General features: G+C 49.5%; 1 protein-coding gene across 11 annotated transcripts in view; it reads left to right on the plus strand.

The window, feature by feature from the left end:
• The window catches only part of AFDN (afadin, adherens junction formation factor), a 113,786-nt gene that overhangs the window by 18,407 nt on the left and 67,380 nt on the right, over positions 1-27,999 (plus strand). For 7 of the 11 annotated variants that reach the window (XR_003512721.1, XM_027552044.1, XM_027552045.1 and 4 more), the window contains exons 2-6: positions 15,071-15,266; positions 18,469-18,584; positions 20,357-20,520; positions 22,512-22,672; positions 26,332-26,489. Coding sequence is in view for 10 of the 11 variants with exons in the window: in XM_027552044.1 (XP_027407845.1) it covers positions 15,071-15,266; positions 18,469-18,584; positions 20,357-20,520; positions 22,512-22,672; positions 26,332-26,489 (795 nt within the window). In the remaining variant the exon portion in view is untranslated. The remainder of the gene's footprint in view (positions 1-15,070; positions 15,267-18,468; positions 18,585-20,356; positions 20,521-22,511; positions 22,673-26,331; positions 26,490-27,999) is intronic. The other 4 variants (XM_027552048.1, XM_027552050.1, XM_027552052.1 and 1 more) reach the window with 2 other exon arrangements.

Here is a 27,999-nt window from a genome sequence, read left to right on the forward strand (position 1 = left end):
ATGACCAACCTAGATAGCATATTCAAAAGCAGAGACATTACTTTGCCAGCAAAGGTCCATCTAGTCAAGGCTATGGTTTTTCCAGTGGTCCTGTATGGATGTGAGAGTTGGACTGTGAAGAAAGCTGAGTGCCAAAGAATTGATGCTTTTGAACTGTGGTGTTGGAGAAGACTCTTAAGAGTTCCTTGGACTGCAAGGAGATCCAACCAGCTCATCCTAAAGGAGACCAGTCCTGGGTGTTCATTGGAAGGACTGATGCTGAGGCTGAAACTCCAGTACTTTGGCCACCTCATGTGAAGAGCTGACTCATTGGGAAAAAACCCTGATGCTGGGAGGGATTGGACGCTGGAGGAGAAGGGGACGACAGAGGATGAGATGGTTGGATGGCATGACCGACTCAATGCACATGAGTTTGGGTGAACTCTGAGAGTTGATGACGGACAGGGAGGACTGGTGTGCTGCAATTCATGGGGTTGCAAAGAGTCAGACACAACTGAGCGACTGAACTGAACTGAACTGAATGAGCTTCCCTGGTGGCTCAGACAGTAAAGAATCTGCCTGCAATGTGGGAGACCTGGGTTCACGCCCTGGGTTGTGAAGATCCCCTGGGAGAAGGGAAAGGCTACCCACTCCAGTATTCTTGCCTGGAGAATCTGATGGACAGAGGAGCCTGTTGGCCTACAGTTCATGGGGTCACAAAGAGTCGGACATGACTGAGTGACTTAAGCACATACAGCACATAAATGAACTTAAACAAAACCTTTCCAAAAACCAGAGAATGAGCTTTAGAAGTTTGGAATTAAGCCACGAGCCTTGGACAAATCAGCCTTATTGGTAGTTGCAAATAGTTAAGGTTATCTGACTATTTAAAACTTCCTTTTAATTTGTTTGATTTTTTTTTAGTGATACAATGTTTTTTTCAACTTATGTCTGCAAACATCCCAGTAGAGAAAATAATAGGTTAAAAAATGATTCAGTTCAGTTCAGTCGCTCAGTCATGTCCAACTCTTTGCAACCCCGCGGACAGCAGCATGCCAGGCCTCCCTGTCCATCACCAACTCCCGGAGCTTACTCAAACTCATGTCCATTGAATCGGTGATGCCATCCAACCATCTCATCCTCTTTCATCCCCTTTTTCTCTCGCCTTCAATCTTTCTTGTCATCAAGGTCTTTTCTAATGAGATTAACATTTTTTTAAAAAAAGGTGGTTTTGTTTCCTGGAGTTATCTTTTAGTCTTCTCTGTGGTGTGTGGGAGAGTGGTATATTGGTCACGGAGTAAGTGGCATCTTCAGGGGAGTCCTCATTGTAAAAGTCTTCATTAGAGCTCCAAGGTTGCCTGTGTATATATTAGAGTTGCTTACCTCTGCTAACCATTCTGCGCTGTGAAGACAACCAGTGACTCTGTGATTGTTTTGCCAGTTTGGGTGTTTGTGGATGTGACCAGTGGAGTGCAACTATCAATGTCATTTGTCTAATTTTAAAGATGTAAATGAAATTTTAGAACTTTTTTTTTGCTTGTTACCCTAAGGGCCCAACCCTCAAGTTCACCCAGACGGCTTTTGTCTGGGTCACTAATGTCCTTCGGGCTGCCAGGACCCGGTCATCACCTCCAGGCCCTCTGATGCGATCCCCTGGCTTTGTCTCCACTTGGCCCCGGGGTCCGGTCCGTTCTCCTGTGCCGAGTGGAGGAGCCCCGGTTTGCCGCCTCCTCTCTGCTCCCCGAGAGCCTTCCTCCTCGGGGCATCCAGTGCGCACACTGCCCTGAGCGGCCGCGCCCGCACCCAGCGCCCGCACCGCCCTGAGCGGCCGCGCCCACACCCAGCGCCCGCACCACCCTGAGCGGACCGTGCCCGCACCCAGCGCCCGCACCACCCTGAGCGGCCGCGCCCGCACCCAGGGCCCTCACCGCCCTGAGCGGCCACGCCCGCACCCAGCGCCCGCACCGCCCTGAGCGGCCGCACCCGCACCCAGCGCCCGCACCGCCCTGAGCAGACCGTGCCCACAGCCTCGTGCTCTCTCCGCTCAGCGACTCCTGCAGCCTCCTGGCCAGAGGACCACCCGGCTGCCCCTTGTCTCGGTTGCTGGTGCCCCTTTGCCCCATTCTTGTCTCCACCGTTCTCCCAGGCCTCAGCCCTCCCCAGTCTGGCGGCTCTGCCTCCAAAGCATCGTTGGCATCTTTCGCGTCTCAGCACGTCTTGCTGCTGGCGCAGTCTGGGCTGTGCGCTTCTCAACCTTCAGTTCAGTGGTGCAGTTTCCCGTTCAGACCCTCAGGCGGCTGAGCTGTCACCCGGAGAGCACCGTGGCCGCCGGAGCCCGGTGTGGCGCTCCGTCCTGAGAAGCCCCGGTGCCGCCCGCCCCGTCTCCTTCTGCCCGGACCGTCGCGGTCCTGCTGCTTCCAGACGCGCTGCTGGCCGCCCCTCCCTCCAGATCCTGGGACTGGTCCCTCCGCATCCCGGGACTGGGTCCCTCCGGCTCCGCGGACTGGTCCCTCTGCCTCGCTTGTCGGTGTCCGCCTGTCGCGAGGTTCTCCTGTTGGATCACAAGTCCCTGAGAAGAGAGTCTGTTTGCTATTCTTCCCCATCGCCTGGAGTTGGAGGGGGTGAAGATGATTTAGCTGAAGAGAGAAGCATCTTATCCCCTGGGCTTAGTGTCTGTTCTGAGTCTATTTTTTTGTTTCTAAATTACAGTTTTCATGTCGTTTTAAAACATTTATTATAGATTGCTATTCTGTTTTTACTGAACGTTTGCATTTAATGTGGTTTAAAAATGTTACTATGAAGTGGGCTTTGCCTTTGAGCTGATTTGTGCCCCAGCTTTGGAAGTCTGACCTTGGGTGTTGGTTTTTATTGTTTCCTTCCTTCCAGACAATCCTTCCCCTCCTTCCCCACTTCTTCCTCTCCACCCCGTGGGAATTATCACTGCACGACGCAGGGAGCCTTTGTCTTGCGGCACCCTGGCCGGCCCCCAGCAGACTCGTGGCCCCAGCACCGTCTGCGTCCTGGGGCCTCTGCTGTGGGGGGGCTCTGCTTGGGGGGCCAGGCCCTCCTGGCCACCTCCTCCGCGAGTCACTGCCGAGCTCACACCTCTGACGCAACGCCTGCCGAGCAGAGGTTTAGACACACAGCTGGCCCGTTGCTCTGTTTAATTCCCAAATCAACAAGGGAGGTGTAGTTGTTATCATTGAGGTGTCTTTCAGCTGAAGGCGGCCGGGCAGCCTCAGGATGTCGAGTTATAGTACAGCCACCCCTCCTGCCCGTCTTGCCCCCTTTCGGCCTCCAGAGAGCACGGCCGCCTGAGGCTGCCAGGGCAGAGCTTCAAGTGTTGCAGCGGTTGCATGGCCGCCCTGCCCCGCATCTCCGCTCCTGCCTTGGGACGGCCAAGCTGTGCAGCGTCATCCCTGTTACAGAGCAGGCTTTCCAGGGCGCCCTCGTCCCTGTCTTCTGGGCCGGGGCGGTGTTCAGGAGGACACCTAGACGTGTGATTTCTCCGTCAGAGGCCAGACGCACATTCTGCCACATTGATCTTGAGATGGGTTTGCCAGTTTACGGTCCAGACCTCAGACGTCCCCGCATCCTCGGGATATTCAGATTTCTTTTGATAAGCTAGAATATATGAAGTAACAATCATGACTAATATTATTAACCTGGTTTCAGTGAGTGAGCGTGTTTTCTTGTGTGTGGTCCTTCTGGTTTTCTCTTTGAATCGCCTCCTTACACATTTTGTCCGTGTTTTTTTCCATGAGCTGTTTGTCCTTTTCTACTTGATTTGTAGGAAATCTTTGTAAACTCTGAATACTCATCTTTTATGTGTATGTTGCAAGTATGTTTCAGTTCATCTTTTTTTTGTCTCTTACAGTGTTTTGTCACAGATTTAAAGCCTTAAAATGTAGTTGGGTTTCTCGGTCTTCTCCTTCGACTTTCGTTTTTATACCTTTTCTCTCTTGTTTCAGGGATGTGCTCAGCGCTCCATTCTGAAGGGTTTACAGTTAACTTTTTGCCCGTAGGTGCTCACTGTACCTGGAGTGCCTTTGCCCGAGGGACTCCCCACCCCCTTTTACAGCCTCAGTGCGGGTTTTCCGGGCTTTCCCTTCTGTATGCTCGGTGTGTGTCAGAGTGCTGGCTGTGTTACCTGTCCACTAGTGGGATGTTGACTGGCTGTGCAGTCTGTGTGTGACTGGGCGTGGGAAGGCTACAGCCTTTCTTCACAACAGGGTAACAGGTGAGAGGCAACTTCGCTTTGTGGGGAGAAAGAAGTGCAGCTTCTTGTCTCATCCGCCTTCTGACCTAGGGTGCTGCTGTGTGGTCGGGGTCAGGCAGCTTACCGGTTCTGGGCTCAGCTGAGGGTCTGTAGACAGAGGTGCCTGCCCTGTAGGGCTGTGGTTGGACATGCTGTGGTTCTGGGCTCAGCTGAGGGTCTGTAGACAGAGGTGCCCACCCTGTAGGGTCGTGTGTGGAAGTGCTGTGGTTCTGGGCTCAGCTGAGGGTCTGTAGACAGAGATGCCCGCCCTGTAGGGCTGTGGCTGGATGTGCTGTGGTTCTGGGCTCAGCTGAGGGTCTGTAGACAGAGGTGCCCACCCTGTAGGGCTGTGGCTGGACGTGCTGTGTCCTGGGCTCAGCTGAGGGTCTGTAGACAGGGCCGTGTCTAGAAGTGCAGCGGACGTGTGTAGAAAGCGCTTGGCTCCGGTGGTGCTTCCTTCTGCTCTGGTGATGCTTCTTGAGGATGGATACCTGTTGCTGTTCCTGTTGTCGTTATTAGCTGTGCCTTTCCTCCTCTCCCGTGTTTCGCTTTGTCTGCTCCAGCAGAAGGTCGTCCTTGTTCATCGCAGGACAAGCTCAGATCTGTTGGCTCAGCCCTGTGTCAGTTGAGGTGCTTTGTAGGGGAGGGGAGGTCCCCAGCACCACGTTCTGGATTAGTATTGCTCGTTTTAGGTTGATTCTGCTTTGCATATCTCTTTAAGCTGAAAAAAAAAATCTTGTTACTGTTTCTGATTTTGTCTAGAAATGGTAATATCTTCTTTAAAAGATATAGTGTAACTTTATATATAAAAACAAATCAGTGGTTTTTGAGGTTTTCATTTTATGGAACCTAACACTTTTTTCTTTCATCATCGTATTTCTGTTTCTTTGTCTTTGAGTTCATGCCTATGACATATTCCATTAGTTATCTAAAGAATTTATTACAGAATGTACTTTTTTTTAGCCCGTACACGAATACATTATAGTTAAATACCCCACATATTTGTAATACTTACTTGAGTATGGAAAATTCTGGAATAGAAGTGTTATTTTGGTGAGCAGAAGGACAGTCCACTCTGGCGGTTGCTGCTTTTCGCGAACGTTCTCTTGTGCGGTTTCGCGAGGAAACCCAGCGGAACAGGGAGTTGGTCTTGCCTGTGTCGCTCTGCCCTCCTGGGTGCCTTTCTGCGTCAGTGCTGCCAAACATCCTCCCGAACCGTGCGGCCCTTTCTGAAGTCTGCGTGCTGCTCTGAGCAGCTCACCTTGGCTCGCTCTCGCCTGCTACCAGGCAGCATTCCGATCTGCTGTGCTCACCTGATAAGGCAGAGTGAGGCAGGAAGTGCGGTCCGCACGTCCCGCTTGGCACCAAGAATGCGGCTCGGGAGCCCCCATCAAACCAGGCAGAGAAGTCAAGCTCGGTGCCGACTTCTCTGTGAAACCCCAGCTGGAAGGCGATCGTGTTCACGTCACTGCTCTTGCACCCTCTGCCCCCAGATTATTTTGTTTCTAACTTCTCTCCCCCCACCCAACCCCCTTTCAAGAGTCTCATAAAGGATATGAAAGGCCTCAAAATATGGAAAGGACTCAAAAACCGTTTCAAAGTGTATTTGGTTACTAATGCAGTGTACAACAGTGAAGATTTGAAGATAATTTTTTCATTTAGATAAGTTTCTTGAGTTTTTTTTTTTTTTTAATAGAACAGGTTGAGTACTGTGAATTCAATTTTTAGTATACTATAGAGATTCAGATGGTAGCATTTCAATTGTACAAAGCTTCTTTGAATCAGTTGTTGCAGCTGAGTATTTACTTGGAAGTTATGTAAATACAGTAAATGATAGTCTACCAATTTCTGCATATAGTTGTATGGTGCATTACCCTTGTTCAGACTTAGAAACTTCTCAATATTTCACATACTTCAGACTCAGCGCAGATATAAGAAACAGGTTTTAAAAGAAAATTTCCTTATTTTATTATTGAAGCTGAGTTTAGGGACATGGTTATCTGAGAGAAGACATTTCATCACTTCCCATCTAAAAATTCTCAAGTGCTCATATACTTAAACACGAGAAGATAGTTTGAAAAGTATCTCCAGCCAAAAAAAAAAGGCAAAAAACAACTGAGCATATTAGTACTGTATATGCATCATACGAAAGGAGCAAAATACCAAGATTCACAGAGTAGAACACCGTACATTCATAATCCCGTTTCTGAAGTTCACTGTCCAAAACTTCCAATCACTTCCAGCGGTGGTGGGGAGTGACTGTTTCTGTAGCTTTGGAGCCGTGATGGAGCTGAGGTCCACACGCAGGTCCAGGAGGGCCTCGGGGGCTGGCCCTGAGCTGGGGGCGGAGGAGGCGGCCCCGACAGCCCACCCGCCGCACCCACGGGGCCGGGTCGCGGCCTCTGCCTCCTGGCTGGGGCCGTGCCAGTCCTCGCCCGACAAGTAACGGTTGAAAAAATCCTGATTTCCCAGTTCTGTCGTTTGTTTCACGGTTACTGGCTGGAGGTTTAAAAGCCTGTCTTCCTTGTCTGAGCTGCAGGAGGACAGTGAATCCCGCGCTCTCTGAGTTGAGCTGCTTGTTTTCCGACTCGGTTGGTGTAGTAGCCTGCAGCGGTGACAGTGACCTTGGCTTTGGCGTTCTCCCTGCTCTTTACTTCGCTGCGCAGTTGGGAGTTTTCATGGCTTCTCTGTCTCGTCACTTGCAGTCATTATTGCTGCTGGTAATCAAATTGTCCAGATTTGGCCAGGTGCACCTTTTGGTGGCCAGACGGTTTTTCTTTTTCTTTTTTTTTTTTTAAACTTCTTTGTTTTCGGGTGTAATAAGGTGTCCCAAACTCATCTTGTCCATTTTCTGACCATACCTGGATTAGACCATTTCTCCAGGGATCCTTGGTTCTTTCTAGTGGAGAAAAGGATTGAGAGATAGCAGTCTGGGTGCTAGAGATGCTTAACTTTACATCTTGTCTTTTGCTTTGAGACTTCTTGAGTGACAAGAGCTGTGGTTACTGAGTTGCTAAGTTGTGACTCTCTGCGACCCTCTAGACTGTAGCCCGCCAGGCGCCTCTGTCCGTGGGATTTCCCAGGCAAGAATTGGGTGGGTTGCCATTCCCTTCTGCAGGGGATCTTCCCTGTCAAGGAAGCGTTTTGGTTTGTCCATTTTAGGGAGGGTTTCCTTCTGCAGGTGTGGTCAGGCGTCACGTGAAAGGAGCTGACTGGTGCACACACAGTTGTGTCCTGCGTCCACGGAAACGTGTACTTGTGTTCCGTGCTGCGTCACGGCATAGTGGCAGCATTTCATTCCGTTACGTGAAGGGACCAGAGCTTACTGAACCGGCGTCCCTCGCCGCGTCTTTTCCAGAACTTTGCTGTTATCACCGGCGCTGCAGTGCACGCCTTTGCCGGCGTGTGTCCGGGACACACCCACCGAAGGGGACGCTCTGTGCCCCGTGCGGCTCGTTTTGCCGAGCGCTGCCCCAGGTCTGCACCGTCGACATGCGTCTTGTATCCGCCCCACAAGTAGAGGGGTTCTTAGACTTATACCACTTTGATTGAGAAATGTGATCTTATTTTCAAGTTTTACAGTTATTTTGTCTTTAAGGAGGTGGTTCATCCTTTTTCCTATTTGAGTCATGTTCACTTGGTGAACATGAGGTTTTTTTAATCCATGTTAAAGTGGGTTTTTTTTCTTCTCATATTTTAGAGACTCTACATATCTTATATTTCATTCTTTCATGTAAGTTGGAAATGTTTTTCCCCCAGTGTGCCCCTTGTCTTTGGACTTTACTTATTGCGTGCCTTTTTTTCCCCCAAATGAAAGTTTATTTTTATGTAGTCAACTTTATTTAATTTCTTAAATCGCCTTATGATGACATCTATAATTTTTAAAGTGTGGGTTTCCATGAAGACATTTATTACATAATACAGGTTTCGAAAGCAGTGTGTGAACTGAGTGTGCGTACTAACGCTGTGAAGATGAACCCAAACTGTTCTTAGAAGTGCCCTCTGGTTATGGTGAGCCTGAAAGGAAGTGGGGGCTGGGAAGGCTGTGCGGTTCCACTCGCAGGAATCGGCCCGGCTCAGCGGACACAGTGACGTCACTGTGTGTGTGCCTGAGAGAGTGGGCTGCCAGCTTTGTAGATGAGGGAAGTGGATTAGTCACGATGTGTCTGGACGTTATCACGGCTTTCATCCGGCTGTTGAGTTGAAGGGCTGGGTCTGAGCACAGTGAGATGAATTAGGAACAGCTGATGTGCTGTGCCAAGTCACATCTTTGTGACCCCAAGGACCACAGCCCGCCAGGCTCCTCTGTCCACGGGATTTCCCAGGCAAGAATACTGAGTGGGTAGCCATGCCCTCCTCCAGGGCATCTTCCCGACCCAGGGATCGAACCTGTGTTTCCTGCTTTACAGACAGATTCGTTACCTCTGATTGGTGGGGAAAGCCCGGGAACAGGTGATTAGTTGTACTCAAAGTCTATGGTTTAGCAGGCTAGTGCTGAGCTGGAGCGAGGCTGCAGGTGGACAAAGGTGGCAGCAACTCAAGAACTGTCATTTTACTGACGCCTCCTGTGAGTCAGCAGTCTTAGGTGGTCACCGTCAAGCTGGGTCACATTAAATCGCGTTAATCACAGGTGTGATGTTAGATTTAGCAGTCCGTTTGCACCTGGAGTTCACTGACCACGTCTGGACACTGCGGCTCGGACGCTGGAGCAGAAATCTGTTCAGGAGAGAAGTGGGATCATGCCGCAGGAAGGCGGGCGCTTGGAGGGATGGGAACTGGAACGCCATGCTGCCGGGGGCCCGGCTTGTCACCGGGGGCCCAGGCCGGAGTCTGGAGGCAACCTGGTCTCCCAACTGGCGGGTGCTGCTGGCATCCTGTAGGTGGAGGCCAGGGGTGGTCCAGGCACCGCACGGCCGTTCCTGAGGAGCCCAGGGGTGCCCACAGCTGCAGTCCTGGGCCCGTCCTGCCCGCTGTGCCCACCTACACCCTGGAGTGCACGGGGCCTAGGATGTCTGCACTGCCCCTGTGCAGAATGTCATGCTCAAACCGACTGAGCATCGGGCCCAGGGGTGCCCGTGGGTAAAGTTCAGCCCAGTTGGCAAAGTAACATGAGTTTTGCTTTTGTAAACGGCAGTATCTTGTAGCTGTCAAGCGTGTTTGTCATCTCTGGAGCTGCTCCAGGGACGCCTTCTTACTTGAGGGCTATAGATACATTCCATGGATGAGAAAATAATGACATCTTAATTTCAGTAAATACATTTTTATTAGCCTGTAACTGAAATTTAGCATTTTCTTCACATACAAGTTTATACTCCTATTTCCTTCAAAATTGAAGTTGTAAAATTTTTAATGCACAAAAATAAGGTCTAGACCTTACTTAATATGTTAATAAAGACCACTCATATTCTATCACAGGTTTTAAAAATATTTCAGTCGTTGTACTTTTTAAAAGATTCTTTATCGGCTGCGCTGGGTCTGCATTGCTGCCCGGGCTTTTCTCTGGTTGCAACGAGTGAGGGCTGCTCTGGCTGTGGTTTGCAGGCCTCTCATCGCAGAGGCTTCTCTTAATGGTGGGCTCCGGGGGCGAGGGCTCAGGAGTGTGGCTCCCGGGCTCCAGAGTGTGGGCTCAGGAGTGTGGCTCCCGGGCTCCGGGGGCGAGGGCTCAGGAGCGTGGCTCCCGGGCTCCAGAGTGTGGGCTCAGGAGCGTGGCTCCCGGGCTCCAGAGTGTGGGCTCAGGAGCGTGGCTCCCGGGCTCCAGAGTGTGGGCTCAGGAGCGTGGCTCCCGGGCTCCAGAGTGTGGGCTCAGGAGCGTGGCTCCCGGGCTCCAGAGTGTGGGCTCAGGAGCGTGGCTCCCGGGCTCCAGAGTGTGGGCTCAGGAGCGTGGCTCCCGGGCTCCAGAGTGTGGGCTCAGGAGCGTGGCTCCCGGGCTCCAGAGTGTGGGCTCAGGAGCGTGGCTCCCGGGCTCCAGAGTGTGGGCTCAGGAGCGTGGCTCCCGGGCTCCAGAGTGTGGGCTCAGGAGCGTGGCTCCCGGGCTCCAGAGTGTGGGCTCAGGAGCGTGGCTCCCGGGCTCCAGAGTGTGGGCTCAGGAGTGTGGCTCCCGGGCTCTAGAGTGTGGGCTCAGGAGTGTGGCTTCTGGGCTCCAGAGTGTGGGCTCCGAAGTGCTGTTCCCAGGCTCCGGGGATGGGGGCTCAGGAGTTGCAGCTCCTGAGCTCCAGAGTGAGGGCTCAGGAGTGCTGTTCCCAGGCTCCGGGGGCGAGGGCTCAGGAGTGCAGCTCCGGGGCTCCGTAGTTGCTCTGCAGGCTCTTCCTGGACCAGTGATCTGTCCAGTGTCCCTCACCACCGCACCACCAGGGAAGCCCTAATGATTGCATTTCACTGTGATTGTTCACTTTGCAATCCTCTGTGCTTTATGCATTTCACATTTTTATTCTGAGAGCAGTGGCATAGGCCTCACCAGTCTGCTGCAGGATCCCGGACAAAGTTGGATAGAACCCCTGGACTAGAGAGGTGGCTTTTTGAAGGGTGTTTTCTTTACTTGCCTTGTGGCTCAGCTGGAAAAGAATCCACCCGCAATGTGGGAGACCTGGGTTCGATCCCTGGGTTGGGAACATCCCCTGGAGAAGAGAAAGGCTACCCACTCCAGTGTTCTGGCCTGGAGAAGTCCATGGACTGTACAGTCCATGGGGTCGCAGAGAGTCAGACACGAGTGAGTGACTTTCACCTTCACTTCACTTCTTGCCTTCTGTACATTTGCACTTCACGTTTGTACAAGTGCAGTACTTAAGAGTCACAGCAGAAATCAAGACATCATCTTTAATCACAAGTGTGGTTTTTGTCTTTTGTTACTTGGGTTTAATTAGTGTATCCTTCGTTACCGTCTTTCACATCTCCGGTGCACATGGTGTGGTAGCTTCTCAAACAGAGATTAAAGATTTTCAGAGGACTGTGGGGAGAACGTCACTGTTCATCCCCTTGTGACGCTGACTAAGGGGTTGGGTAGGTTTCCACTTTCGCTGGCGTCTCCCAGCGAAGCGCACGGGGAACCTGCCTCGGAAGCTGACAGTTGTAAGTATACGGTGCTGAGGCCATAACTGAGGCCTTTGAAGACCGTGTTTGCTGATCGGTTTTCACAGCAGGCTGTTTCCTGGCAGAGAGTTGTCTTACTTACAACGCTCACGTGGTTGGATACAGGGTGGTTTGTTCGAGTTCATAAAGCAGTGATCTGTGTGCGTTCTCTGTGGGGTGTGTGCCTTGGGGTTGGTTTTTTAGACCAGAGAACTTGTATAAACTCTGAAATCTTCCCCTGAAAGGTGACTTTTCCCGCGTTCAGTGAGCTTACTCCACCTCGGCTCTGGCGATGTTAGGAGAACAGTGGTTGGCTCACCTCTAGAAGGCGTGCACTGGGATGTGTGAGAGAGCGTGCCTTTGTTTTCAGACAAGGAGCCGTACCAGAACCACTGGATCACGCAGACCCGTGAGGCGTGTGCCGTGGATCGTGCTCCTGGGTGAGGACGGCCCCGGCTCGCCCCGGATGAGCGGATTCGGTCCAGAGCGTGCAGCAGGCTCACCACTGTGCTTGGTTTCTGGTTGCAAGTAACGGTCACGTTCGCATAGTCCTGCAGGCTGCAAGTGTGTATACCTGCCTCCACTGCAAAACACTTCAGTGCTGAGAAATGCTGGCCGTCTGTCATGTGACCCTCCCGGGGGGCCTCACCCCTCCGCTTGTAGAAACCCAGCGCCCGCGCGGCGCAGTGCCGTGAGGCCCCCGGGGGCAGGTTGTGTGCAGCGGGGCACGTTCCCCGGGAGGGGTGGGCTGAGGTCCGCCCCAGACGGTGCTGAGCCTTCGGGAGTATCTGTCATGTGGAAGTTACAGGTAATGAAATGCAAATAGTCTTAAAAAGTGTCCTTCAGTCCTGGTTTAAAACAGTTTAAGAAGTGGTTTATACAAGCTTAAAAAATAGTATTTATACGGCTCTAAAAACCTGTGATCAGGTGTTGTGTCCATTCTCTACCTAAACTGTTGGCATCAAATGTTACTGCTGTTTTTGACAGTGTGAGTAAACGGCCATCAGCTTTGTGCACAGTAATGTTTGTGTTTTGAAGGCACACAGCTGTCTTGGAGGCAGCAGCCTTGGGAATAGGTGTGTGTATGAAATAAAGTCATGGTCTTGTAAACCAGGGAACTGGAAAGGTGATTACCTGTTGCAGGTAGCGTTGTTGGGCTACAGGCCGGGACCTGGTTTTCCTAGGAATGCTGGAAGCAGTGAGAAGAATGTGAACACAGCCTGGTTATTAGCCTGTTTAAGCTCTAGAGCAGGTGGCTCTCCGTAGCTTGAACAGAAGGAGATCTGGGGTTGTCTGGGTGAGTTTCTCCTGGTTCGGGTAAGAAGGCCAGTTGGTCATCAGTCTCATTAACCAATGAGGTGTTGGCAAAATGCTGAAAAGCAAACCTCCACCTGTGCGTCTCTGCTCCTTGTTTTGACCCTGTGCGTGCAATTTCTTAACGAGCCTTCTCGCTCGCTCTTCTGGTCTTCTCGTATTCCTTCTGATAAACACAAGAACACTTCTGTTTCAAGAGTGGTAACCCAACTCCGAGCAGTGTTCATTACTGTTGTGGTGACCGTGGGTGATCGTGTTTCTCAGGGACGAATGTATCTGAAGGTGAGGATATACCTTTAGGTAAAAAGAAGGCAGTTTTCCTGTCAGGAAAAGTGACCCCTGAGGAAAGGAACCAAGTGACCAGTCTGTTAGGTCGCCCTGCCTTTCTGTGCATCGAGCTGCAGCGCCGGCCGCGGAGCACAGGCGATGGGGTCACGCCGCTGGCCTGGAGGGACTGGTGGCCAGGAGGGTGCTGGCCGCCGGGCGGCTGTGTGCTGGCGGCTCGCGCTTGGCCTCCCCGGACCTTCTTTGTGCCCCTGCGCAGTGGGCGTGATGGTGGCACCTGCCTCTTAGTTTGGGGAATTAAATGCTGAAGACCGTCCGTATCTGGCACATGATGGCCTGTGACATACGTTAGTTACGGTTATTATTGGGTGTTAGCTTGGTCACTGCCTGCCCAATTTAACGTTCAGGAACTTGATTTTATGTCTTCTCAGTTTTGATAAAATTCTGTAGACTTATGCACACCTGCTGAAACTGGCTGAATAATTGAGCAGAAAGCTAATGTGTTCCTTTACTAAGGGACTCGCCCAGTAGTGACTCTGCTTATATGTTCCAGTGTGATGTTAAGGAGACCCGGCAAGTTGAACTGCTATTTATTAATGCTTATTTAGTGCAAATCAAATCAAAGGTAGTTTTTAATAGTCTACTTTATTTAGGCTTGATCGAGCCTGGAGAATTGTTTCTTTAAAAGCATCAATATAGAGGTTTCTTTCAAAATGATTGTCAGCCTGATTTTTGGCTGCTTGGTCTGGGCCAGACACAGACAACTCCTCACTTGCTTTCTCTGCTGCCACCCTGCGCCCATGCCTGGCTTCACCCCGGCATCTGTGGTTTGGGTTGTCCTTCCCACATAGCCCTGATCCTTGCGTTCCTAGCCCAGGGTGGGGGAACACAGGGGGCGGGCGGCCTGCAGCAGAGTCGGGCAGACACAGTAGGAACCCAGGGTCTGGAAATGTGCCCAAAGGTGTCTTTGTCCAGTTTAATTTTCAAATAGACCATTAAGCCCGTGCTGATACTCCCTGTCCCTTACTCTCCTTCAGGTGAAGACTCGTTGGAGGGTGCCCTTCCGGGAAGGGCAGGCTGGCGGGTTGGGATGCAGATAGAAGTGGCTGTGACGGTCTCTGAGGCCGCAGGGACCTCTGCGAGGAGGAGGGTGAGGGGGGCTCCCCTGCCTGCCCTTAGGGCGGGGGTGGCTCTGGATGCTCGCGGATGTGGGAAGACGTCACGTGTCGTGACGGGCGCTTTGAGGACTCCCGCCGAGGCGCTCTTGGTGCCTGGGACGTGCAGGGAGCCTCGGGATTGGAAGTGTCTGCAGAGGTCTGCAGGGAGCTGCGCTGTGTCCAGGGGGTCCCGAGGTACACAGCATCATCTGCTAAGGTGTGACCCACCAGACAAACACAGGTACTCTGTGTTGCAGCAGGCCCCTGCCCGGGTGTGAACTCCTGAGTCCTGATATTATGGTGACAGGAAGAGTGTTGCCTAAATAAAACCTGTAATTGATTGGACAAGCAAAGGAGGCCGGGAGGGAGCCTCCCAAGGTCCTGTGTGTGGGCTTCAGCCTCCCGAGAAGTAGTCTTGGTTGGCATCCATTGTACTTTTCTCTGGAAGTAAGATTATTAAAAAACAAAGAATTTTAAGAAAAATCCACATTGTGCCTGTTGATCTGGGGCGAGTAGTTCATACTGAAAATACTTACAATTACATTCAGCCAAAGGGAGTTTCCATTCATTCACATTCATGCTGGGGTTGGGGTTAGCATTGCCCCTTTGAAATCTCGGGACAGATGGGCCCTCAGGGTCAGATGGGTGTGCACCTCGGAGTTCTGTGCATCCAGGCTTAATTCTAGACTTGCTTTGATCCTGCTTGAACGGGATACTCAGGCTTTGTGCGTTTTAGTGGCCAGATCTTGAGGCTGGGGCTTGATCGTAGCATCTGCTTCACTGGGTGGTTATAAAGACTTGACCAAGTGGTGCCCGGCCCTAGCTGAGGGCCCCGGTCCGAGTGGCAGCTGCTGCTGACACAGGTGCTCTGCAGCCGGACCTGACGCTTGAGCCACGCAGGGGGAGGCAGACTGTAAATAGCTCGTCCCAAGTCACTTGACTAAATTTGAAGACACCTTTTTTTTATAGGCTATGGTTTTTTCAAAGATGTATCATTTCATTCTCCTTTCAGGATTTGGAGTTCCACGGAGTGATGAGGTTTTATTTTCAAGATAAAGCCGCCGGGAACTTCGCCACGAAATGCATCCGGGTGTCCAGCACCGCCACCACCCAGGACGTGCTGGAGACGCTGGCCGAGAAGTTCCGCCCCGACATGCGCATGCTGTCGTCCCCCAAGTACTCGCTCTACGAGGTGCACGTCAGCGGAGGTCAGTGTGCAGGCGGCCGCGGGCCGTGGCGCGAGGCGCGCACTTTCCTGGGGCCCAGCTGCACCGCTGCCCCGTCCTGTTCCGAGGGAGCAGTGAAACGGAGCAACGCTCGAGTGTCTGTGAGGTGTTCCAGCAGGTTCCTCGCAGGTGCAGTTTGGGGAGTTGCCTTCTCCTCCAGAGATGAGGAGTGCAGTGCTTCATTGAATTCTCCAGGTCTGGAACATACCTTGATGATACACGGGGCTGCCTGATTTTGCAGAAACACTTCGTGTAACTCTGTCTGTAGATTGTAGCGCTACAGCCGGAAGTAGCCCACTGCTGTGAGTGTGGACCGTCAGTCTTGCTGTAGCGTCTTTGTCCTGTGGAACAGGAACCGTGTTCTTGGGAAGAACAGGGGTCGTGAGGAAGCTCTTCTCCTTGTTTTAAGGTTTGAAGTTTCTGAAAATATCCTATATCATGTGGCAATTTAGGCTGAACTGTTTAGGAATGTAGAAATGTTTAAATGTTTATGAGTGCTTTGGAAATACTGAGTCACCTGCAGAAAAAAGAAGATAGCAAAATCCAGTTAATGTTGTAAATAAAGAATTACAGATAGCACAAACCTTATTTTAATACCTATTTAAGTTCTAGCCACAAAACCTGTTTGAACATTATTTATTTAGTTTTCTTCCCGAAGTATAGCTTTCTTTGTTTGAAACGGATCATTCTTTCAAGCTCACTGGGGCACCACCTGCATACATTGTACCTCGACTAGATTTGACAGGAGAGGATGGTCCCGATTTTGGATGTTTTCTCTGAGGCTGAGTTCTCCTTTTACCTCAGAATCTTCGTACGAAGCTTACAGAGAGGAGGATAGTATTTCTCATCCTTTCACTCTTCTTTCTGCACCGTTGGTCATTTGAACAGCACCACGTGAGGTCTTTGGAATGACATCTACGGTTGGGATTTGAGATCTAAAAATGGAATGGGCTTGATTTTTTTTTTCTAAGAATATTTTTTCCTTAAACTTCCGTTGCTAGATTTGTTTTTAATTAAAAAGTAAGATAAGTTACTTGTATGGGATGAAGTGACCAGGAAGGTGTGTAAACAAGCAGGTGTCTGTTCCCCAGCCCCAGCCCTGTCCCCTAGGTGACGCTCAGCCAGGCTGGCCTGCCTATGTCCTGTACCTCGTGTGGCCCGGCGCGGGGCCTCAGAGAGGAGGAGGCCGCAGGTGTGAGTCCTAGAGGAGCGGGCCCGGCGCGGGGCCTCAGAGAGGAGGAGGCTGCGGGTGTGAGTCCTAGAGGAGCAGGCCCGGCGCGGGGCCTCAGAGAGGAGGAGGCCTCAGGTGTGAGTCCTAGAGGAGCAGGCCCGGCTCGGGGTCTCAGAGAGGAGGAGGCTGCGGGTGTGAGTCCTAGAGGAGCGGGCCCGGCGCGGGGCCTCAGAGAGGAGGAGGCCGAGGGTGTGAGTCCTAGAGGAGCGGGCTCGGCGCAGGGCCTCAGTCTTTTTCGGGTCACAGAGCCCATAGTGTGTCAGGAAGTTTTTGTGGCATCCCCAGGCCAAAGGAAATACTTAACACTTTATTTTACTGCGTAGATCCAGACAAGTTCATAAGGATTTATGTTCTTAACAGCTTGCTGGTTATTTGGGAAAATAGTACACATAAAAGGAAAACCGGTGATTTCATGCCGTTCCCAGTCATAGCAAACCCGCCTGACATGGATGGGATGCCCACAGGAGGGACGGTGCTCAGCCTCGCAGGGACCAGTGGTTCCTGCCGTGTCTGGCAGGTTCAGCTCGTGTTCCCTGGAGGGGTGACATGTGCCTAGTGAGCCCCTGGCACCTCAGCCCGTGTGGGACAGAGCGCTGGCCCAGTACCGTGGAAATGCCACTCGCAGCCCTTTTCCACATTAGAATTTCTTGTGTGAAGTCAGTTATAAAACTAAAGGCTTTTGCTGTTCTAACTTGAGCAGAGGATACTGCAGATTGTAGCAGGGCTCTGGCTGTATCTGCATGAAGTTGTCAGGCACACGTGATGTAGATTGTAGACTGTAGCAGGGCCCTGACTGTTTCTGCATGAAGTTGTCAGGCACACGTGATGTAGACTGTAGCAGGGCCCTGACTTATTTATGTTCATGCAGTTGTCTGGCACATGTGTTTCAGGGCAGCTCCTTCTTTGCTGTTTTACAGTTTAGACTTAATTGTCCTGAATATTCATTCTCTAAAAATGTGCTATGAGGGATTTCGACCCAGTGCAAATTTTGCCACTTGAGCAACTTGGTAATTTTGGTTTGAAGCAGGAATTTCAAACTTCTTGGCCCAATCTCCAATATATGACTCCGATTTATTGTATTGTTGATACAATAATACTTCAGAGTTGGTTTGTCCTGTATTCTGATAGTTAACATTGCTGTTGATCTGTGACGCTTGCTGAGGCCTCTGTAAATCTTCTGGATTCGTCCGGTTGATCCCGCCTCCTTTACCACAGTGATTGCCCATCTTTGCTGCCCTCTTGCCTGGATAATCTTTGCCAGCTCTCATTTCCTAGTATGCGGTCAGGTGTGGGGGCCCTTGGGGAGCTGCCAGGAGCTTTTTAGATTTCAAATAAGGAAGGAAGTAGACTCTTAGCCCTTTATCTAGAGAATGGTGGGGTGGTGCTTGCTGGCGGGAGGGGTGTGAGGGTAGAGCACTGAGCGTTTTGGAGCCAGAGGCAGGACACAGGTGGGAGGAGGAGGGTAGGGGTCACGCCAGGACGGATGCTGGCCGGGCAGGGCCACGTCTCGTCGGCACGTAACGCTGAGGTGAGAAGAGCCTCATCCATCAGTGGAATGTCTCGTTTTCCAGTTGTATCTGAGAGAACTTGATTTACAGAAATAAACATATAGCAAGGCCCTACATGTGTTTTTTTCCTAGTCCATGTATATTTCTCGTATTTTCCTGGTTAGATTCTAAATGTTGTCAGGAAGTTGTGCCTGGCCATCTCTGGCACTGGACACGTGATAGGTATACATATAGTAGCACCAGAATCCTGAATTAGTCATTGAAACGCTCACTTCCACATGAGAGGAATTAAATTACATTCAGTCTATCAGCAAGTAATGAAGGTTACAAGACATTTTTCGTCTATAAAATTTACTGTGTATCAGAATGTAGTAATGTTGTATTGACTAGTGCCATTAAATAACCATGGCTTTTTGTTTGTTTTTTTTCTTTTCATGTTGTGAAGAAGAAAGAAGATTGGATATAGATGAGAAACCCCTGGTGGTGCAGCTGAACTGGAATAAAGATGACCGAGAGGGCAGGTTTGTCCTTAAGAACGAGAACGATGCTGTTCCTGCAAAGGTGAGAGCCGGGGGTCTCGCTGATGCTGCTCCAGGGCCACCTCTGATCGAGGGTCCCGGGGCTCATTCTGCTCTTCGCTTCTCTCCCTAAACTGCCCTTTTACCTTCCTCCTGGAAAGTACTGTAAGAGTAGCCCAGCTTATCCCTGCTTCATCCTCTATTTCACGAAATAATCCCAAATATTATTCTCTCCTTTTCGAAGAATTATGTAAACTGTTGTCAGAGACTTCATGATCAAGGAATTAGCTTCAGGTTTTTTTCCCCCAAATTACAAAGTTGAAATATGTTTTAATAAGAATCAAAAGGGAAAATAAAATTTGAATAACCTATTTATCTGTGAACTTGGAGATACAGCTTAATAGTAAGGCACGTTTAAGACCTTTTTTGTATTATCACATGGAAGGTTAATACTTCGTAAACTTCCTTGAGTTTCTTTGGGTGCTGTAATAGAGTGAGTCTAAAACTTTCTCAGCTCGTAGGACACCTGGAATTCCTGTGCCGCTTCTTTTCATGTGGCAAAGAAATACAGATAGAGCTTTATGAAATACAGGTATAGCTTTAAAATGATTATAATTCTGTTTCGAGTCGGGTGGCCTCTTACAGGCTAGAATTCAGTGTTGACAAGTGATAGCAAAGGCAGAGGTTAAGGGTATTTTGAGAAAAGTCCTGCATTTCATTTTCCCAGTGGATCTGGGGAGAGGGCCGCTGCTTGCTTCTGGCAGCCGTTTTCAGCGTCTGTGACGTCAGCGTCCCATGTGGAAAATCCAGACACACAGCTGTGCTCCCGGGACCTGTCGCCTTTGTGGTAAACATATACGAAATAAGAATGGATAACTTTTTTCTGCCAGAGGAGCCTGGTTGGCTACAGTCCACCGAGTCGAAAAGAGTCAGACACGACTGAGAGACTAAGCACACGATTTCAGCTGGTGTGCCTTTTGGTGGCCCGGGTCCCGCTCAGTGTGTAGTGGAGCCCTTCCTGGGGTCGTGGCGACTGGACGGGGCCCAGGCAGCTTGCACGGAGACAGAGGTGCTCGCTGGTACAGCTGAAGGCAGTTTTCTTTCCCCATGAAATAATCACTTATTTTTTTTGATTCTTTACCAGCCAGCCTATTAAGTCATATAAAAAATAATTTGTTTCTGTGTCTTCTTCAGGCAGATCATGGTATAAATTAAGAATAAGCAAAAAAAAAAAAAAAAAAAAAAAGATCTGGAAAAGAAATTAGAAGTTTTTGCATAAACACAATACTTAAAACTTTGCTTCATAAAAGCCAATTTTTTAGGGCTATTCTTGACATTTCTTCTGATGTTAAAGGAAATCTATAAAGTAGATAATGTTTCAAATGGTTATTTCTGTATATCCATTAGGTTCCATTCATTTAAGTTACTAATTATTTGGATTTTTATTTATTAACAATGATAAGTAAGCTGGTGTGATTCCCACCCCAGTTTTCTTACTGGGTTTGGGTTTTCTTGTGTGCTTGCTTCCTTGGTTATCGGTTTGAATTTAGGTGAAATTTTCACTCAGTGAAATGACATCTTGAGTGTGTAAGTGTGGATCAGCATACTCATGTACCTGTTGGCACAGTCGAGACAAAGCCCATCTCCCATCCCAGGCCTTCCCTGCCCCAGTGGCTGTTTTCGGCTGTAGCGTGTAAGGTGCGGTTAGACCCCCATAGGTGGCTCTGTGAGCGTGTAAGGTGCGGTTAGACCCCCATAGACGGCTCTGTGTGATTCTGTGTCGTAGTGGTGGAGTGATAATGTCGCTTTTATCAGAAGGCTCAAAGTAACGGACCTGAAAAGCAGGAAAAAGAAGGCGTCATCCAGAACTTTAAGAGAACTCTCTCAAAGAAGGAGAAGAAGGAAAAAAAGAAGAGAGAAAAAGAGGCAGTGAGACAGGCGTCTGAGAAAGATGACAGACCTTTCTCTGGGGATGACACGTAAGTTAATTGTGGAGATATTCCTGTTTCTTTGTGTTCTAAGCCAAATGTTTTTAACGCAGCAGGCCTCCTTAAACTCCCAGATAAACGGGGGAGGGGTGACTTCATCTCAGTGGCCAGCGTGCCCTGGCTCCGCGTGCCGAGGGGATCCAGGCGTCTGCCAAGCAGCGTGTGTTGCTGACGCTGCCAGTCTGCGGTGCTTGCTCATCTTAGCGTGGGGAACCCGCGAACGGGGCTGCCTTTCCCGGTGAACCATGGGGTCAGATTCTCCTCATCCCTGCCTGCCTTCCCTTCCCTTGCTGCTGTTCCAGTCCTTAAGGCAGCAGTGGTTTCTCAGATACCTCAGATACGCGTAACACCTGATGGGAGGTTGGCAAGACTGGTGAGAAAAGCTGGTGTCCCCGTCTCAGCTCAGAGGCGCCATCGGGCCCACCCAGCCCCTCTCCTTCCTGTGTACCGGCCCCCGCACAGGTGTGCTCACCTGTCTGAAGGGACTTGCGCCTCGGATCTCGGAGCCGAGGGGGTGACAGAAGGGAGGCGTGAGGAGAACCTGGCCTCTGCTCTTCACGGCATCTCCTGGCCTCCGTGTAGCCTCATTGGTGTTCAGCTCAGTCAGTTCATTCCATCATCAAGTGCTTTTTCCAGGGCCACCGCCTTGTCTTGGTGTTGACCGCATCCACTCCAGCGAATGTCCTTGTTTCTAGTTTTGAGGACTTGTTTGAATATTTCCTTAGGAAATATTCCAGAAGAATGGCTCAGATACACTGTGGCAGGCTTGTGTTGCCAGACAAGGGTCTCCAGCCCGCAGGCCCCTCATGCCTCCCTTAGGACTGCCGAGGGTATCAGAGCAGTGTCTGGTCCCTGCAGTGTGTGTGAGCGCCAGTCAGCACAGCTTGCTTTACCATTAACACGGCCATTTCTCTGCACACTTGTGAACTGTTTATGCACTTCTGCTGCAGCAACCTCTTCAAGTCTTTCCCCATATTTTGATTGATTCTAAGTGTTCCATGTGTCTTGAGGATGTTGCCCGTTTGTCAGTGAAGGATGTTTATTTTAGAGTGGGGTTGGAGCCCGCTGTGGGTTGCATCAGAGTGGGTTTAGGTCTTAATCTGTTAGGCAGAGATGCCTGTGTGATGAGCGTGAACTCTTGAGTATAGTATATTACATAGTAAGGCTCTACTCAGTGTATTTATGCAAGAGGAAGAACTTGTACACAAAGGTTGCTCACATGAAAAATGTCAAGGAAGAGCAGACTTTAAAACTTAGGCTATAGCCATTCTGTTAATTTAGTGTACAGGATGATCAATTACTTGTGTTAAGAAAGTAAGCTACTTAAAATGAGTTAAGTTCAACTTGATAGATTCAGAGCTTAACTGATTTAATGAAATTATTTTATGATTTTTATGAAATCTTTAAAGTATATTTATCAAAATTTAGTCAAGTATATTGGTCTTACCTAAATATTTACTTTTCAACTCATCATTCTATACACTTGACTCACTGTAGGGACTTCAGGAGCTATTTCCTTTTTCAGTCTTTCAGTTGTTAAAGAATCACGCCGTGTGAGTTCTTCAAGACTTACTGGGTCGCAGAGTTGGACATGAGTGAGCGACTGAGCATGCATACATAATTTGAAGACAGATTTTTGCTAAAGTATATTCATTTCTTTATTTCTTGTGGTTGCAATGCTGTATCACTTAATCTCTTTGAGATAGAGAAACCTTGTAGAAATAACTGAAACGTATTTTCTTTTAGTTTTATTAATGAATCTCAAGTTCTGTAAACTCAACTATAAAATTTTAATTAGGAGTTTCTGCCTAGTTCAGCGGTTTAGTTTGTACCGAGAGAAACTTCATCTGTCGTGATTAGACCAGGGCAGGGCAGAACTGCTCAGGGTTCGGGAGCGGCTGGAGGACGCGCGCCGTGTGAGTCCGGTGAGCCGGTCTCTAATGGAAACCTGGTGTGTCTGGCTACTCCCTCTCTCCCCACAGTGAGAATTCTCGCCTGGCCGCTGAGGTCTACAAAGACATGCCTGAGACCAGCTTTACGCGAACCATCTCCAACCCTGAGGTGGTCATGAAGCGGCGGCGGCAGCAGAAGCTGGAGAGGAGGATGCAGGAGTTCCGGAGCTCGGACGGGCGGCCAGACTCGGGTACGGGCCCCGCGCCGCACCCGCTTCTCCCTGACGCGCGTGCTGCCGTCTAGGGACGCCCCTGACATGCGCCGTCGTCTAGTGACGCGCGCGCCTGCTGCTGCGCTTGACGCGAGTGCTGGGGTCTAGTGACGCCCCTGACGTGCGGCGGCGTCTAGTGGTGCTCGCCACGCCCGCTGCTGTGCTTGACGGGAGTGCTGCCGTCGAGTGACACGCCTGACGCGCGCCGCGCCCGCTTATCCCTGACGCGTGCGCCGCCGTCGAGTGACACGCCTGACGCGCGCCGCGCCCGCTTATCCCTGACGCGTGCGCCGCCGTCGAGTGACACGCCTGACGCGCGCCGCGCCCGCTGCTGCGCTTGACGGGAGTGCTGCCGTCCAGTGACGCGCCTGATGTGTGTGAATACGTGTGGTAAAGTCACAAGTTAGTTCCTCAGTAGTTTCGCTTGTTAGGAAATAATAGACAATCGTTTGTTTGAGAAAGGCTCTGTATTGGAAGGCTGTGTCGCTGACGCGGCCTTTCCTGAAAGCGCCCGTCCTGGTGGGTCGTCGGCCCTGGCTCTCCCACAGGGGCACGTTGCGGTGCTTCGGAGGCGGCGCCGTCGGCCTTTCCTGTGGCGATTAGGGCCTTTAGGAGCTGAGTCTTCATTATGTGTTTCATGGGAATTGTAGTGTCGGTGACAAAAAACTAGGGCGCTGAGAGACTCTTATTCTATAAATAATTTAATAGATGGCTTTTGAGACCTATCCTGTCTTGTTCCAGCAGGGATTTGAAATGACTTAAAAATACATGCATTGAAAAAGGAGGAGGAAGAAGCGAGGAACTACAAAGATGAGGAAGGAAAAATGTAAACGTTTTAGGAAAAATGTCGGAAAAATGCAAGCTGGGGGCTTATCAGTAGAAAGCGTCCAGTGTACCCACGCCTCAAATCCGGGCGGTGGCTCTGAGAGCGGAGCAGAGGGTCCACGTGAGGGGCTGCGGTTGGAAGCAGGCGCCGGCGTCCGCCGCGAGAGCAGCCCGAGGGCGGACCCGGCGCTCATGGCCGGGCCGTAGGAGAGAAAGCAGGGGCAAGCGCCCGCAGAGGAAGGAAGGCAGCCGGCGCCTTTCAGCTGGATGGCTGTGGGTCTGCGGGGTCCAGGGCCGTCTGGAGGGGAAGCCCGCATTCACTTGGGTGCCAGCCTGGTGACTGAGAACCAGTCAGCGGTGTCACTGGGCATGGAAGACACTTGCTGCAGGTAATACAGACCTGGAATGAAGGCCGTTGTTGAGGAGCAGACAGAGGAAACAGGATAAACCTCTGGAGGGTGAGGAGAAACGGCAAACATCCAGGAGAGGAGGGCTTGTCTGCTCAAGGGATGGTTGCGGTCCAGGGAACCTGTGCAACCTTCCAGGAAGCCCTGAGAAACCAGAGTGTTGGTACAACAGCCGTTTGTGTTAATACTGAGACAGTTAAATAGAGTAAGTTGAAGTGTTCTGTCGGTTTGTGTCTAATAAGTAACCTAGAGAAATGTATCCCTTTAATCTCCTGTCTGCTGGGTTGGTGTGATGTCAGGGTGGGAAGAGAGTAAAGCAGAGTCTGTCGTTCTGCCGGTCTCTTAGCCTCAGGGGGTCCCCCGGGTTCTCAGGAGGAGCTCACACACACTGTCCCGCTCCCTTCACAGCGGGTCAGAAGTCGTCACTTGCAGCAGCCTCTGTCTCTGCACCTTGGAGAGTATTTTTAGCACTCAGATGCCTCCCAAGTGTGAGTGACTTCAGAATGCCCGTGGGGTCAGCCCTTCCACTTCAGCTTCCTGTGAACAGCCTTGGGAGCCGTGTGTGCTGCCCTGGATCCTTCTGCTCTGTGGGCCATGCTTTGTACATCTCCCCAAAAGGGGAGCAATCCTCCCTTAGCTTTAAACGTGTATTTATATAGACGGGTTATAGTTGCCAGCAGGACTTTTAAAATGTTAGCTTCTCGCCTGTCTCTCCCTCCTCAGAGATTAAGGAGACGTCTGTTTCTGTTGTGCTGATTCTGTGGTATTATGCTTTTACAGTGAAAACCTCTTAGATCAGACTGAATCCATTTGTCTGTCTGTTGACCTGTCCCTGGATGAGTTGGGTGTTAGGCTCCCTGGTGCTGTTGTGTTACCGTCAGGCCCTCTCCCCATGCCTGTTCAGATCAGCTTCATACAGTCAGGGGTTCACGTACAGGCACATGCGTGTGAATGAGTGTATCAGCATCTTGTATATTTATCCCTTTATCATTATTGCTGCCCCTACTTTCTTGTCGTTTGTTTGCATGGATTGTCTTTTTCTAACCCTAACCCTAACCCTCACTTTCAGTTGGTTTGTGTCTTTAGCTCTGAAGGAAGTTTCTTATAAGCAGCACGTAGATGGTTCTTTTTTTTATCTAGTCAGCCGCCCTGTGTTTTTTACTTGTAACGTTCAGTCTGTTGACATTTGAAGTAATCACTGATAGCTGTGTACTTACTGCCACGTTATTACTTGTTTTCTGCTAGTGTACGTAGTTTTCCTCCACTCGTTTCTTTGTTCCTTCCCTTGTATTTTGTTGATTTTCTTTAGTGGTATTCTTGTGTTTCCTTCTTTGGAGTTTTTGTGTTTCTTGTAGGTTTTGTGGATACTGTGGGTCTACATACATTGGTCTGTATCTACTTGTGTTAAACTAGCAGCCGTTGAAGTTCAGACTCATTCTAAAGGATCTACAGTTTTTACTTCTCCTTCTTGTTAGTTTTCTCCCCTTAATTTCTACCCTTTACAAGCTGTTGAGAGCCTGTGACAGTGACCCGTCCGGGCTCTGTCCTTATTGTTGAGCCGGGGGGGGGGGCTTCGTCCCTGTGAGTCTGTAGATAGCTTGCCTCCTGGCCTATGTCAGCAAGTCTGCATTCTAATGCTAGCTTGGACTTGCTGATTATCTTAGGAGACCAGAATTATTTTATTGTTGTCAGGTTGTCATGATGCAGTGTGTGCCAGACTTGTGTGCAAAGAGTGTAAGAAGCATTCAGTAGCCAGAATAACTGCATTAGAATTTAGCAGATGCGGGAGTCACAGAAGTTTAGAGTTTGAGTTGAGGTGCACAGATCTTTATTCTCAGTCTTTAACTTAAAGGTGGGAGTCTTTTATCTAGACTTAAAATTGTAGGGCTTAAAAATCTTGTAAGTAGAAAGCAAATTATGACACCAAAACAGCAATAATACAACATGTAAAAGAGTCCATTAAAGAGAAACATACAAAGAAGAAAACCTCCGGGTATCCAAATTGCTCTGCTCTAGTTCACAGTTTTTCCTCCCAAATGAGTTCGCAGGTAGAAGGGATAAGTTTCAGATTGTTGGTCAGGAAGTCGAGGAACTGGGGAAGGTCGGTGTCTAGCTTGGTGCAGGTGACGATGTAGGAAAGCAGGTGGAGAAGAGGCAGCGCTCAGGATGCTCCTTTCCGTCCTTTACCGAGAGCAGATATGGAAGCAGCGTGGGCTCGAGGAGAGGACACACGCAGCCTTACCACACAGAACTGTTTCTCGTTCTCTGTGGCTAAGGGTCACTGGGCCAGCAGGGCCCTGCCGTGTGTGTTGTTTAACAGGAAGTGGGGCTGGAATTTGTGTACTGCTCTCTGTTTTTGGAGTAAAATAAAAGTTGTGTTTAAAGATGTCAAACTTTTTTTTTCAGGTGGAACATTGAGAATTTACGCAGATAGTTTAAAACCAAATATTCCCTACAAGACGATCCTGCTGTCCACTACAGACCCTGCGGACTTTGCTGTGGCCGAAGCCTTGGAGAAGTACGGCCTGGAGAAGGAGAATCCCAGGGACTACTGCATCGCCCGTGTGAGTGCTCGCAGGTCACGCGGGCCCGGATGTGGTGCTCACATGGACAGATGTGCTTTACATGGGAGTTGAACATGGGCTGACTTTCTCTCTGCTGTATTGCTAGAATCTGGTAAACCGAGACCGTGGGCATATGTATAAAAGACAACATTCTCCCTCCATTACAAAAGTAGTTTGTGTTTCTGTTTGTTATAAACTAAGTATAAAAAGATAAATCGAAAAAGATAAAAATTCTCTGTAGTTCTGATACCAAAGGATAAGCGCTGTTTACATTTTCATGCGTACCCTTCCAATTTTTATTTAGCGTATATACTAATATATAGGTAACAATTTTATTTTAGTAAAATCTGCTTTAGTGATTGTTTTCTTAACATAACAACTCAACATTTAAATAAATCTTGGTTTGCTGTTTGTCACTAACCAACATTTGGTTGATAGACTTAGTTGCCATCCATAATTTCTTGGAAATGAAGGTTGTATCTTTGACCCGAGTTCTCAGGAAATAACAGTGAAATTTTATACCTCAGAATTGATTTGGTCACACTGAGTAAAATCAAGCAGATTTTTCTCTTGTAAGACAAACTTTCTGGTAAATCCCTCACCTTTAAGTCAGTCCCAAGTAGGTGTTAGCTCGTTGTAACCGTTATTTCTGTCAGAATCTCATTGAAAGTAGATTTTAAAAGGTGTCCTCCTTTCTTTCATCCTAGCAATTGATTGTTAAATAATCAAAGTGCGGTAGTCTTAGTTCCTCCTCCCACAAGATTATTCAGGAATAATTAAGGTGCAATACGTCACATGATACCTCACATGCATTAAAGCTCACAGCACTGTCCGTTTTGGCGAGTCAGCACAGTGACCCCTCAGACGATTCCTTGTGCCTCTTTCTACTGTGTATTTCGTTAAGTGGGTGTGTCATGGTTTTTTCACCCATCACCTGTTGATGGAATTTGCGTTGTTTCCACTTTTCATTTTTGACTCCTACAGTAAAACTGCTGTGAACATACGTTGCAAGTCTTCTCGTAGAAGCACTTCTCTTCTTGAGTAAAGCCTCAGGAGAGGGCTCAGTCCCACAGGAGGCACTTGTGTGCGTGTCCAGCGTGGCTGTACCGCTTACAGCCCCCCACACGTAGACGAGAGATCCCGTTGCTCTCTCTGCACTCATCTTTTGTTTGGTCAGTCATCTTACCTGTCATTCTGATGTGTGTCGTTGTATCTCATTGTTGAAAAATCTTACATTTCCCTGATGATCTATATGTATATTAAGTCCTATGTGTGATACATAAGCTGTGAATGTTTTTTCCCAGTCTGTGGCTTGGCTTGCCTTTTCATTTTTAAAGTGGTATCTTTCAATGATTAAAATTGTTAAAGTCTAACTTGGTAATTCTGTTTTAGCATTCTATACTTATTTTATTCTATATGAGAATTTGCTTCCTCCAAAGTTGTGAACACTTTTACCGGTATTTTATTTTAGGAGTGTCATAGCTTTAGGTCTTAGATTGGGGCTGTATGT

The sequence above is a fragment of the Bos indicus x Bos taurus genome, chromosome 9 (assembly GCF_003369695.1).
Source record: "Bos indicus x Bos taurus breed Angus x Brahman F1 hybrid chromosome 9, Bos_hybrid_MaternalHap_v2.0, whole genome shotgun sequence".
Classification (NCBI taxonomy): Eukaryota; Metazoa; Chordata; class Mammalia; order Artiodactyla; family Bovidae; genus Bos; species Bos indicus x Bos taurus.